At 53.5% G+C, this 13,982-nt stretch overlaps 4 protein-coding genes across 4 annotated transcripts; 2 read left to right on the plus strand and 2 right to left on the minus strand.

The window, feature by feature from the left end:
- Positions 1-245: 245 nt before the first annotated feature.
- On the plus strand, positions 246-2,712 carry AB675_11357 (Negative regulator of differentiation 1; the record flags this gene model as incomplete). The annotated part of the gene is made up of 3 exons (XM_018140195.1): positions 246-1,249; positions 1,300-1,500; positions 1,623-2,712. 3 exons carry the CDS (start codon positions 246-248, stop codon positions 2,710-2,712), a joined length of 2,295 nt encoding a protein of 764 aa, XP_018000151.1.
- A 2,499-nt stretch (positions 2,713-5,211) lies between these two features.
- Positions 5,212-8,658, plus strand: AB675_11358 (Sporulation protein RMD1; the record flags this gene model as incomplete). The annotated part of the gene is made up of 8 exons (XM_018140196.1): positions 5,212-5,324; positions 5,376-5,495; positions 5,545-5,569; positions 5,632-5,862; positions 6,003-6,102; positions 6,967-8,379; positions 8,441-8,503; positions 8,582-8,658. The coding sequence occupies 8 exons, from the start codon at positions 5,212-5,214 to the stop codon at positions 8,656-8,658; spliced, it is 2,142 nt and encodes a 713-aa protein (XP_018000117.1).
- Positions 8,659-10,254: 1,596 nt separating this feature from the next.
- AB675_11359 (uncharacterized protein) lies at positions 10,255-11,685 on the minus strand (the record flags this gene model as incomplete). Its single annotated transcript, XM_018140197.1, has 1 exon — positions 10,255-11,685. One exon carries the CDS (start codon positions 11,683-11,685, stop codon positions 10,255-10,257), a length of 1,431 nt encoding a protein of 476 aa, XP_018000067.1.
- Positions 11,686-11,741: 56 nt separating this feature from the next.
- On the minus strand, positions 11,742-13,109 carry AB675_11360 (putative transcriptional regulatory protein; the record flags this gene model as incomplete). The annotated part of the gene is made up of 1 exon (XM_018140199.1): positions 11,742-13,109. One exon carries the CDS (start codon positions 13,107-13,109, stop codon positions 11,742-11,744), a length of 1,368 nt encoding a protein of 455 aa, XP_018000143.1.
- Positions 13,110-13,982: the final 873 nt, after the last annotated feature.

Raw genomic sequence — 13,982 nt, forward strand, 5'->3', positions numbered from 1 at the left:
TACCCATTGCGATCGTCGAGAGTACCTCCGAGTCAACTCAGCGTATCATTCGTCTTCCGCCTTCGTGCTGCTGAAGCGGCCATTGTATTCATACTCTGTCGAATCGTCCGGCATCCTCCCAGCCGGACCACCTCGCCAACGTGGCTGTAATTATACCTCAAGAGGACTCCGTCCGAGCTCCTCGTCTTCAATCGTTACAGACCCAGGATACATACTCTCCTCTGAGCAAATTTGGCGTGAGCAAGATGATGAACGGTAATACTGGTGGCTTCTCCCAAGCAGCCTTCAATGGCAACGTGCATGGGTATGGTGGCTTTGGAGATCGAAACATGCGCAAGGGTGCAATTCCTGCCATCAACACGGCGAATAAAGAACATTTGAACGCTGGCGAGCAGACACCGGGCACGGCCTTCGATATGTCCAACTTCACACCACTGCTGCCATCACAGTTGCTGCTTGGATCGCCCTTCCAACCTGGCTCTCCAGGAGCTTTCCAATCACCTCAGTTCCAGACTACGAGTCGATTCTCTGCCGAAACAAATGGTCTACATCAACATCAGTATCAACAGAATGGGCAAATGTCAAGCCCGACCCAGGGCCAGGCCCCGTCAATGTCTCCCACAATGTACCAAGGACTCATGTCTCCTGATCCGTTCTCGCCACAGTCGCCAACTGGCTTCTCTGGTCTTGGAGGTGCCGCTTTTGGCAGCTATCCGACCATGATGCAATCCGCCAGCATGATGTCAAGCACGAGCCGTACAGTCTACCTTGGCAATGTTCCAGGTGACACCACCGCTGAGGAACTGCTCAGCCATGTCAGAAGTGGCCCGATTGAGTCGGTCCGTATGTTGCTGGACAAGAATTGTGCTTTCATCTCCTTCCTGGACAGCAGCTCGGCTACACACTTTCATTCTGATGCCATTCTTAAGAAGCTCAGCATCAAGGGTCAAGATATCAAGATCGGATGGGGCAAGCCGTCGCAAGTCCCTAGTTCCGTCCAGCTAGCTGTACAACAATCTGGCGCCTCTCGAAACGTATACGTCGGCAACCTCCCTGACGACATCACCGAGCAAGAAATCAGAGATGACCTCAGCAAGTTCGGGCCCATCGACACCATCAAGATGGTCCGCGAGAAGAATATTGGCTTCGTTCACTTCCTGTCAGTTTCCAATGCTATCAAGGCAGTTGCCCAATTGCCGCAGGACCCAAAATGGCAGGCTCCCAGACGTGTCTACTATGGCAAGGATCGGTGTGCATACGTGTCGAAGACACAGCAACAGAATGCAGCACAATATCTAGCATTGCGCCCGGCTATGCCCATGTCCTCAACGGTGCCGACAGAGATCTCATCTCAAATGCCCTAGCACAGCAGTCTGTTGCTGCTGCAGCGGTTGCCACTACCGCTGGCGGCGTCAACAATCTTGGAAACCGCACGATCTATCTCGGCAACATCCACCCTGAGACAACGATTGAAGAAATCTGCAATGTCGTCCGCGGTGGGTTACTGCACCACATTCGATACATCCCGGACAAGCACATCTGCTTCGTCACATTCATTGACCCGACCTCCGCGGCATCCTTCTATGCTCTGAGCAATCTGCAAGGCTGATGATTCACAACAGACGCCTGAAGATCGGTTGGGGCAAGCATTCTGGAGCTCTGCCGCCGGCTATAGCACTCGCCGTCAGTGGCGGTGCATCACGTAATGTATACATCGGTAACCTCGACGAGAGCTGGAGTGAGGAACGGCTGCGACAAGACTTCTCGGAGTATGGTGAGATCGAGCTCGTTAATACCCTGCGAGAAAAGAGCTGTGCCTTTGTCAACTTCACGAATATTGCCAACGCTATCAAGGCCATCGAAGGCATGCGAGGTCGTGAGGAATACAAGCGATTCAAGATCAACTTCGGCAAAGACAGATGTGGCAATCCGCCTCGACAGAACATCAACAACGTCAATGCTCAGCCGCGCATGCAGGCAGGCTTGGACATGTCCTCTTCGCCTCCACCGATGAATGGTTTCGAGAATGGCTTGTCTCAGACAGGATCAAGTCCGACCAGACCCACTATTCCTACGGCACCACGAGCTTTCCAGCAACCACATCGTCAACAAAGTCAGCCTGCACCGGCAACGAATCTGTTGAACGGTGGTCAGTCGAACCCACTGACTATGTACCTGCATCAAATGTCACAGCAACAAGCTCAGGCCGAACAGGATATGCAAGATGACAGCTTGACATTCGCCGCTCTTCAACACCAGCAGAACCAGGCTTTGGCTAATCAACAGGCCTCGCTGTATGGCGGCGAGACGTCGAATGGTCATGTAAGCCTCGAGCCGCCTCCAATGACAAGCCACGCTCGACACCAGAGCTCTCTCGCTGGATTGTATAGTACGGGCTCTAGCATGACAAACGGAGCTTCAACCACAGTCGGTGGACTTCTTGCCCCAACAAACAGTGGACTCGGTGCTAGTCGCAGCGCACATTCGCGAGCTGTGTCGCTGCCGGCGTTCTCACAGGAAATTTTTGGTCCCTCGTCACAGACAACGTCTTCTTCGAGACCATTTGGCGGTCACGCACCTCAGGGTAGCTTCTCGGGCTTCGGGTCAGCTTTCGGCACTGGCTTTGGTACCAGCGGCTTCAACGGTCTGGGTCTTACAAGCGATCGGGGTGGCCTTTCTGGATGGGCAGAGGAGGAGATTGGTGCGAAGTGAGCTCCAATCGACTTGTCCAATTCTTTTGTTCAATGGTGTTATGGGTTTCCGATCAACAGGAAAATGTTTCGAAAAGATCATGTCACATGCGCATTTCTGGACTCGCAGCATGGACTGCAAGTCCGTGTGTTATCAACAAGGTCATTGAGGTGGGCTATGTATATAGGTAGTACGCGTAATGTGAGGATTGGGTACGTCCGAGAGAGAAGGAACGATTGGCAAGAACCGAAAGATTGGGCCTGCTTGACCTGTCGAGCCCGTTTCAAGAGACGGAGCATCAATTAGTAATAATGGCACAGAGCCATCACTTAGGCAGGAATAAACATCAATCCCACCAACATCTGCTTTCTGAGTTGCTGTTGCGCCTGCCGTACAAGTTCTTCGCATCAACGCTGGCAGGCAGGCGCGATCTGACAATGTCTTTAAATGTCAAGCTCGTCCCGACCACCTACTCAGTGACACTTCATGTCGGTCGTTGACACTCACTCGTTTCACGCTTTGCTGCTGCTGCGATATCATCAATGGCCCGCAGGACTGACACCACCACACAGTCTAGCTCTTCCGTCTCTGCACCACCCTAGCTGTCGGTACAGGGTACGACGACTTCCAGCAAAACTGTGAGAGCGCCCCGTACGGCTCCCCGAAGACCGTCCATTCCTTCCACAAGTACCCAGGCATCAAGACACCGCTCCCATTCAGATTCAACACAGAAAGATTGCTTACGGAATGAGGTCAAGACAGCACCCACCAGTGTCAGAGGACGTTATCATGTTACAAGCTAAAGGCTTCTTCGCAGTCGTACCCATGTTGTCGAACCTTCTGTCACCTTCCCTACTGAGCAACGCGGGCAGCGGACCAGACCGCCGTGGCACGTCAATATGCCTTAACTCACGGAGCCACGCGCGAACAAACTTGGCATGGCATGGGCTGTTCTTCCGGGAAGAGGGGCCTGTAAGATGCCTGGATGCTAGACGCGACTAGTACACGGGACATTCTGGGCGTGCCCCGAATGTCAACATTGCATGCTGACTGCGACCACAGCGAGCGATGCAGCCGCTGCCGCCACGTCTGGGTTGTCGTGGTCCGACGCTGCGCCGCAGATGAGTCTTCCAAGTTGTGCTCTATGCGAAAGCGACTGTCTGAAGGCAGAGCTTCGGAGAACGGACGTGATGGAAGAGTATCATCTCTCAGATTGGGACCGGGGGGATCTCCCACATGCCGCACTAGCTTGCTGCTTAGCACGGTGCCAGTTTCTGTGTTTCGATATGTGATCGCTTCAGGCTTCGAGAAGGAATAAAGAAGCAAGCGAGCGTGGGGGACAACCTGCGCTGGTTGATTGACAGTCCAACGGTCACTCAGAGCGTTGTCCACGACGAAGAGGTGAGCAACAGCACGCTGCTAAGTGTCAGAAGAGAAGACGCGCAAATCAACGCATCACGAAATGTGATGATTGTGGCTTGTACGGCTCGTTTCAAGGCTGTGGCTGAGGAAAGGAGAAGGTGAGTGAGGGTCCGAGGGAAGACTGCCCACGGCCCAACTCAACTCTGAACCCACCACACACCGCGCTTCCTGCGGCGCTACTGGCAAAGTCGCCGCCTTTTGAAAACGATGGGCAGACGACCTGCTCTCCTTCCTCTGAGTCTCGCGCTGATTACTCTTGGTGCTGTTCAGATACGCGTCCCTCGATCTCTCGACATTTCCGGTAAATGCTTTATCTTTCTTGACCTCTGTCTTCGATAGACTTACCATCATTCTCTGTTTGGATAACTCTGCCTATTCCGCCGATCGACCCCAATCCACGGAGACGGAGTCGCGCTTGACGTTTCCAACTGCCGACCGATTTTTGCAGCGTAGATCGTTCGTGTTCAGAGAACCTCTCGTCGGAATTGCAATACCATACCTTACATTCGTTTCTTCTGCACCTGGGCTTGTAAGTCGTCCTGGCGGGACTGCTGTGGTGGTGTAAAAGCGCGTGGCGATAAGGGCTAACCGAGGGGTAGTCCGATACAGATCTGGCGCTGGAACTGCCTATTCTTTGAACGTGGACGTTGCCTGACACCACTGCTTCCTGAGCGAATCTTGCGACATTACCAGTGACCGCACCGTTGTATATTCAAATCCGCCAGAAATCGACTGTGGACTGGTGCAAATACCCTCGATCTCCGCCATTCCTCCGCCCACCTACCAGATTTATACTTGATTCATGTAAGTGCACGAATGTCTGGAGACCTTCATATGCCGCAATGTCGAAAGTTGGTAGTTCACTGCTCTACGGTGGCGAGAAGGGATCACGAGAAGGCAGCCATGTGATATCAAACGCCTGACTTGTTGCCTGGCAGCAAGTGAAGAGGTTAATTAACGCGTTTGTCAACAAGGAGGAGGCTGGCAGCATCATGTTCTCTTTCAGACCCCCCAAATCTTTCTCTCCGCGCACCGTTAAACTACTGAACCTTTGAGTAAACCACAACCTACAAGAACAGTCCAAGAACAGCCGCTAACATGGTGTTTCCTCGCGTCAGAACTCCCTATCCACAGCAAGGCACAGGTGTTCGCAGCTACAATCAAGCCTATCAGGGTACAGAGTCAGAAGAAATGGTGGTTGCTACAATCAAGTCAGTTTGTCCCGGATCCAGCCCGTGTGATTTTCACTAACGGACCTGTAGGTGCGTCGTGGTAGGCGATGGTGCTGTTGGAAAGACATGTCTCCTCATCTCATACACCACCAACAAATTTCCAAGCGAGTATGTCCCAACCGTCTTCGACAATTATGCGGTAACCGTCATGTAAGTAGCAAGAAATCCGACTTTCGCAATTCGCGCCTAACTTTACCAGGATCGGTGATGAGCCTACACTCTCGGTCTCTTCGACACAGCCGGACAAGAAGACTACGACAGACTCCGACCTCTCTCATATCCGCAGACCGATGTCTTCCTCGTCTGCTTCTCTGTCACATCACCCGCCTCATTCGAGAACGTCCGCGAGAAATGGTTTCCGGAGGTTCACCACCACTGCCCTGGCGTTCCGTGCTTGATCGTGGGTACTCAGACCGATTTGCGCGATGATCCCTCTGTGCGTGAGAAGCTGTCCAAGCAGAAGATGGCTCCGGTTAAGAAGGAGGATGGTGAGCGCATGGCTAAGGAGTTGGGTGCTGTAAGTGATTTTTCCCGTTTGCTTTCATGTCAAAATTTTCATGTCAGAGGCCGCCCTGGGCGGATTTTCACGATTTTCGTATTCAAATGCGGATGTTTTCTGTTCGCGTTTCTGCCTGAGCCATTACTAACGCTCCATAGGTCAAATATGTCGAGTGCTCCGCTTTGACCCAATACAAGCTCAAGGACGTGTTCGACGAGGCCATCGTCGCCGCTCTCGAGCCGCCCCCAAAGAAGAGCAGTAAGAAATGTGTGATTTTGTGAGCAATTGCTCCAATTTCTTCGAGGTATGATTTCTGCTCACGTTTTCGCGTTTTCTGTGCTGATTTTCTGCTCCAGCTTTTTCGTTTCCAGTTCTTCGGCGCAACAATGGCGTTAGGATAAGAGAGGAAGCGAAAGCACGTTTGCATAGTCTTCGTTTTCTGATGCGCGTCCAGCGCGAAGCTGGAGCGCGAAATCAATCATCTGAACTGCTTTTCTTGTTCTGTTCTTCTCATTTGCTATTGTGATGGAATTCGAGCGTGAGAACATCCGATGTGACACGAAAATCTGTCTGAAAGCCGCCCTGGCTGTCTTTTTGGCAGAAACGGCCTGTCACTTCAGTCGCGGCTATTCTTGAGTCATTCTTGTCGTGACGATGAGAGCCTCGTCGCCCATGTCTCTGCAATCCTTGACATCAGCGTGACACAAACTTGTCCTGTGACAGCTCAGAGGTGGCTTGGGAAGCCTCCGACGCTCAAAGCCTTTTGACATCTGATGGAGTTGCGGTTCATGCACAGCCCGGATTTTATATCCGCTATTCTCGAAAAGCATGTGTGGAGATGATGCAGCGTCATCGGTAGCTAAACAATTATGCCACGGATTGGCATATCCCAGATGTCGATCTCTAATCCGTATTCACACTCACGTCTTCATCAGTAATTTCGAGCCGTTCGTAGGCCCATCGCCCATTATGGCGAATGCACACAGCGAGTCATCGCCGCTGCTGCCACAACACAATGCGTCACCTGGCCGCTTGTCCCGTCAAGACACTGCAAGACCAGCACCTGGGGCCATGCCTCGGCCGCAGCGGACCGTCACCTTCAATCCCCTCACTTCCGTCCAGACACAATCTGGCGCAAATGCAACGACTTCGCTGAGGCCGATGCAAAGCCTTCCTCCGCCCTCACAAATGTGACGGCTCGGTCGAGAGAGCCGCTGCTCAGCTCATTTAATTCGAAACTTCGAAGACGGAACAGTCATGGAGCACCATTGCCAACCACACAGACTTTAGCGCCCAACGCACCCAGGACGGGAGCACAAAGGACCACCAAAACCGTCGAGAAGCTCAAGATCTTGCCGAATCCTGATGTGGCTGAAGACGATGTTGATGAAGAGTCTGGGCGAGACGTATACTCGCAGTTCACTCGCATCAAGGATCCCACCGCGAGAAGAGACGCCGCAAGACTTGGGAAGGCAGACCGCGAGCGACTGCCCCGAGTTACAGCCTACTGCGTAGCCCAGGGGTACAGGTTAGAAGGCATAATGAAATTCATGAAATCACGAAATCGCACACGTGGCGCGAACCCCAAACTCTTCGACGAATGCCTCTACAGCCCCTACGACTACGATCACCTCAAGAAAGCCTCGGCCAGCCGCACCGAGCGAAGTCGAAGTCCTGAAGAGCAACGCCGCTCCAGCCCCGTCCAAGAACGACTAGCCCAAGTAATGCGCCAATCCCCACGCCTGAAAGCCGGAGAGCGACGCTACTCCGATTCTGCCGTCGAAGTCGACGACAACCAGGCCCAGAACCGCGCCGACCTGATCGACTTGCACAACGAGATGGGTCCGCCTATAGTCGGCGACGTAGGTGACTCAGGCGACATAGCCGTCATGCCCGAGGCCATCTCCCCATCAGAAATTCAACACCTACACCTCTCCGAGACCCACACTGGCCATCCCGACGCCGCGATCAACACCGACGTGCACACTCCCGAAATCTTCATCTTCGACTACGGCACCGTCGTCATTTGGGGCATGACCCCAACCCAAGAACAGCGCTTCCTGAACGACATGTCCAAATTCTCCGAAGCCCCTCTACCCCAGGAAAGCGTGCAGACGGAGAATTTCAACTTCTACTACACCCAAGAGTACCAAGCTCGGATCTACAACGACTTCATCTCCCTCCGCGATCCGCGTGGGCACATGACGAAACTCGCTATCAGCCATGCGCTCTCGCAATCCGTGAAAACATCCTTGTTCGAGGATCTAGTCTCGGAGACGATCGAGACCACCAGTCCGCTTCCTGCGGTGATTGCGCAAACGGGAAGTGTGAATTTGACGCGGCGGCAGTTGAATATGCAGATTGGGGAGTTGTTTGTGTTGCGAATTAATATACATCTGCAGGGGAGCGTGTTGGACAGTCCCGAGCTGATGTGGGCGGAGCCGCATCTGGAGCCGGTGTATGCGGCGGTTAGGAGCTATTTGGAGATTGAGCAGAGGGTCGGGTTGTTGACGGAGAGGTTGGATGTTATCGCTGGTAAGTCGCGCGTTGAGAGGTCCTTGGTTGGTAAGAACATGGCTGATACAGTGATGAGCAGATCTGCTTGCGGTCCTGAGAGAGCAGGGCAGTCGGAGGCATGGCGAGGTTTTGGAGTGGATTGGTAAGTATCTGCCATCGTCGTATCTTCCGACCGTGTGATCTTGAGCATATACTGACAGCGTGCTTCTTCGCCTTCTAGTCATCATATTGATCGCCGCGGAGATTCTGGTCGCGGGCATCAACATCGTCGTGGACTTGTACGCAGGCGTCGATTGAGCACCCCTTCGAGTCCCTCTTGTCGCGGTGCCATCCTGTTCCGTCCAGTCCATTCCAGTCTGCCTTTCTGCTTTCGACTATGTGGCGGTGCGAGAAAGCAGGACTCTCGCTTACAAATGTGGTGCTGGCAGACAAGCCTAGAGTTTATCAGTGTCACGACAGGGCCGATCCTGTCCACATGCCCTGAAATCAACGAGCCAGCAAGACATTTATATGGGTTCTTGTCAGTCCTGTAGGACAAGAGAAGAGGGCACTGCTGAAGGGTAGCATTCGTCCTCACCTGACCCTACAGTGAAAGATGTATCTCAATATCGAATCAAGGAGAGAAACGGCAAGCAACAGGCGCAAAACTCGAAGCTGACGCCCCGATGCGCAGCCAAGGTGTGGTTCGAGGAGGCAAGCTTTTGTTGTGTGTACACTATACTACCACCGGACTCTGCTTCACAGCGAAGGCGTTTCAGTGGGAGGATACCGAGCAAGAGATTTTTTTTGGAACATTGTAGTGATAATCAAAGAAGAGTCTGTGGCTCATCGACGCATGACGGGCCGCCTGCTCCGGGTCTTCGACATGGCTACTCACTGCAGTCCTCCTTCTGGTCCTTGTTGTATCGAGTTCCAATATGACTCCTAGGCTGACCATGTGTCCCCGCCACGAAGGAGAATGAATGATCAAGGAGATGTTCCGCGCTTGTCCTGCCTCATCTTGCACAGTGACCATACATTCTGTTGCGTGGTCTTGATTCTAGTCTGCGCCGGACCTGATTTCGCCACTTTGAATATATGTGCAGCCTGACCGACGCGATGTCCTTTTGCGCGCTTCGGACCGACCGCTTTTTTTTTGCTAAGTTCTCTGTCAGAGGAAGTGGCTGGCAGCATAATCCATCGCAGAACCGTTCCTATGTCGCCTTTGAGCTTTCCCTAAGGCGGGAGCAGCGACGAGGCAGGAACGATGCATTGCTGTCATCCGGGTTGGGGATGGACTTTATGTCAGCCGGCGTGCAGAGACCTCTTGTCATCCGGCTTGAGCAGTGACTCTTTGTCATCCGGCTTGGGAAAGACCTTCGCACCTTCCCTGACACACCTTCCCTTTCTGCCATCGTGCCTTCTCTCTTTCGCAGCTTCCCTCCATCATACTTTCTCTCCATCGTGACTTCCCTCTGACAAATCGTCTCTCCGTCGCGCCTTCTCCTCACCGCGACTTCTATATCCATCGCGATTTCCCTCCATTGACAAGCACAGACCTGGTCAACCGGCTTCACAAACTTCTTGTCACCCGGTCTGTATAAGGGCCTGCTTGTAATGGACGGCAATCGGGGGGGCCTGCATGCACTCCAATCCAGTGCCACTGCCTTGAGGTAGCTGCTCGCCTGGTCTTTGCGGTGCCGACGAAACAGCTGGCGAATTTGAGCGCTCTGAACAATAATCGCAGTCTTCACGGTATCGCGACATCTCGTTCGCGGGTTTTGGTGCAATGTTGACCCATGCTTATACACAGTATTGTATCATGCCGTCCTTCAAATGCACTGAACCTTTGTACAGTACCGCGTCATCGCTCACCAGTAATCCAGACCCCATCAGGCCTCGTGCCATCTTCATTCATTCCCATCCATCCTTCTCTATCTCCGCCACCTGATGCGTCCTTTCCCCTTTTGGTCCAGCGGGGCCCTGCGCGGCCTCCCACGCCTCCTCTCTAGTCTTCCGCCGCATCTCAGCTTTGGCGAACTCCATACCCGTGGGCGTGTCTAGCCGCCATTGTCCGTCGACCCAGCCGTCGGGGCCGCCGAAGTAGGGGAGCGGTTGGGAGGTCCATGTGCTTGTTGCTGTGGATGGATTGTTGTTGGGTGGGGCGGTCAATGAGGTTGAGCTTGATGCTGTTGGTGTGTCGCCAGTTGGGGTTGCGGCGAGGTCTGGATGGGGGAAGGTTGCTGTTGTGCTGCTGGTCATGTTGCGTCTTGTGCTGGTGGCGGCGGGTTGTTCGGCTTGGTTCCGCGTGGGCTGCTGCTGCTGTGCGAATCTGTACCCGCTATAAGGCAAGTTCAAATTATTGAGACCGTTCTCAAGATCCGTCGTTGCGCCGCCGCCATTCGTCGTACTCGCGCCGGCAGACATATTCAGACCGCCTTGGAAGCCAGCGAATTCGCCGTGGAAAGAGCCGAAGCCGGTATCCAAGACTGGTGCCACCGCGGCGATATCGTTGCCAGGGTGGGCCAAGAATGTATCAAGTGCTGCCCAGTCGATATTTGCGGGCTGGGTCGTGGGTGAGAGGAAGGGGTAGAAGGGGTCGTCTGTGGGATTGAATGCGAAGGCGTTCGCGTCTGGTTGAGGTTGCACATGTTGCTGGTTCTGTGACAGTGGGGACTGGATCGACTGTTGGCGGGCCGTAGATGGGTTGGAGAAAGAAGTTGATGCTGAAGATGAAGCGGCGGCGTCGTTCGAATGGCTAGACGCAGTGTAGGAGTAGTCCATACTCGCGTCCTCTCGTGAGCTGGCCTCTGGTCGTTCTGGACTTTTGGGTGAAGTTCGTGCCAACGACTTCAACCTTACATCCGGCACCAACGCAACAAGCATCACGTTCAACGCCTCCGCAACCTTCCTCCCCTCCTTACTGCCCTTCTCCGCCTCCTCCACGCACATATCATGACTTCGCACCAACATATCAAACCACTCCTTCGCCTCCCAATCTCCCCTAATGTTCCTTCCCGCATTCTGATTTTTCTTTCGCCATTTACTCACCGCCAGACACAAGATCATTGCCGCAAGCAAGAAGTCATTCATCGTGAACGAGCTCAACATCCAGCGCTCGTGATGCAGCTGCCCGCCAGGCTTGAATTCCTCGTGTAAGTCGGCGAACCAGCGTACGATAGCAATGGCCGCGGCGATACACGTTCGGGTGGATGTTTCAGAGGTTTCGTTGCCCTCTTGGGACATGTATTTTCTGTGCAGGACCATGAGACTCTTTTGGTAGAGAAACTCGCAATTGATGCGGACCATGATCAGGTAGGGCGGGTCGGCGAATGATTGGGACATGGGTCGTGCTCGGAGGATGAGTGGAACAGTGTTGAATGTAGCGCGCAATTCGGCGTCTAGAGCATGATCTCGGCCTGTGTACTCGTCTTGAACAACATCGCTTGTGAGCAGATTTTGCTGAAGCAGCCCATGAGCCGCGACTTGACGATGAAGTAGAGTATCTTGGTTGGTTCGGATTCGGGACGAGAAGGAGGAAGCACTTTGGTGTCCTCGTTAAAGTCTGAGTCGAGCAGGTTTCTGGGCATCTTGGTATCCCATGAGTCAGGTACGACGTTTGCTGGAAGACCGAGCTGGAAGGACGCCATCAGGTCGAATTGTCGAATCATAGCCCACACACGCCGACGCATCTCGCCCTCGAAAGGCGAGAAGTTCCCCAGTATATCCGGGTCGCGATGGTATGCCATCCGATATGCAAGGTGCACAAGCACAGTAAAAACGAGCCCAACCTGCCGCGAAGGATCCGTAGACTGAAGTAGCCGACACTGGCAATACAGAGAAAGCGACTCAAGCACCCACCTAGCGGGCTCGAATCCGCCCAAACGAATGCAGTATCCAGATGCATTGAGGTATTGCTTGAACACTCCGGCTTCTTCGTTATTCGGCGAAGCCGCCGTACTTCTTGCGACTTCCATCAACCTTGCACCTATGCAACAGATTGAAAACAGCACAGACAGCCAATGTGGGCTGACTTCTGATGGGTTCTCCCAGAACTTTTCGTACTGTTTTTGGAACTGGTAAGTGTGAGTATGCGGCATAGTCATGTACTGTGCGTTGAAGTAGACGGACATGAGTCGATCTGCCTGCTGTCGCGACGGGAGATATTGAGCTAGTATTTGCGGCAAGGCCATGGGTTGTGAGTAGCCGAAGAGGCAGTCGCGGTCCGCGAGGTTTGGGGGCTCCGTGTGGTTGGCTTGAGATTCCTCCGGTGAGTCGTCCACAGATAGCGTTGTCTTGAGGTCCTGTATGTTCTCCAAGATAGCTGCCCAGTGCGTCGAGCCAACGTATTTCGAAGTGTCGCCGCTGGCGTCCCTCGAAAGCACACCCTGCACATCGCCGCTGGACGCAGACTCGGGCGTCAACGCGCTAGATGGGTCCGACTTCTGGCCGGAAGAGTCCACCATCGACATCACAAGCTGCTCCAGCTGCCGTAGCCGATCCTGTGCCTTGGCCTTCGGTGCATCTGATTTGCCACCATCGTGGCTCTGACCGGTAGACTTGCTACCGTACACGCATAGAGCTTCGTCGCCACGCTTCGCACAAGTTTCACATGGTTGCTGTCGCGAGCACTTCAGCTTGCGTTGACGACATGGGAGACATGATAATGGTTGTCGATTGCGTTTGATAACTTTGCCGCTGGCGTTGCTCGAGAAGGCGTCGCCGGTGGCTCGGAACTTGTGGACGAATGGTGAGATATCGTTTGACATTGTCCGGTCCCTGTGAGTTCAGCACTCAAGGCGCATACATTGTTGTCGGCGACGATGTATACCGATGATTCTTTCTATAGTCTTGCGGTCGTAGCATATGCTAGCCCGGATGACAAACTACACAAGGCAAGAACAGGAACAGAAGGTCGCCTTAATTGCACCTCTGGGCTTCGCGCGCAGCAGGATATTCTGCTGCGTTTCCCATACAAAACTTCGACTCGCCGCTCTGTTGAACCGGATGACAAGATCTATTCTTACACTTTCACCTGTCTCGCATTGCAGCAGAGTCCCAATTGAAACCACAAGAGGTTGCATCGTTGCGACGGGTTTGTATCCATTTTCATGGGCATTGCAATTCTTCAATTATGATACATACTCTTCCCCTTCCCTCGAACGACTGGTCCCTGGTACAACAGAGTACATACAATGAACGACGGAAATGCCCTGCCTTCATGCATGGCACTGAAATTCCATAGTCGCTGCTCATATTGCTTTCCGGTTTCTTCTCATAGTCCTGATGCTCGAAACGAAAGTACACTCCCGTCGCGGCGGGTTCCGTGGAGGTCGTGGCCGCGGCGGAAGAGAGGACCGAGGTGGCCGAGGTGGTGGACGTGGTCGGGGCGGGCTCCAGGGCAAATCCGGCTTTCATTCTCCTCCATCCAACCTCAAGCGAAGCCACTCTGCTGAGAAATCGGCAAGGGCTGTAATCCTCCGACTCCGGTCCTCAGGAGTCATGTGCAACCAAGTTCTGAAATCTAGGCGTTCTAGACCAGGGCGGGCTTTGTCTTTGCTGCAGGAGGAATAGTTGAAATAGAAGTTGAAGGCGGACGAGGATACCGGTGATTGTTTGATTTCCGCAAGGTTGTTGTCCAT

This window comes from Cyphellophora attinorum (genome assembly GCF_001299255.1).
Source record: "Cyphellophora attinorum strain CBS 131958 chromosome Unknown Contig13, whole genome shotgun sequence".
NCBI classification, from domain to species: domain Eukaryota; kingdom Fungi; phylum Ascomycota; class Eurotiomycetes; order Chaetothyriales; family Cyphellophoraceae; genus Cyphellophora; species Cyphellophora attinorum.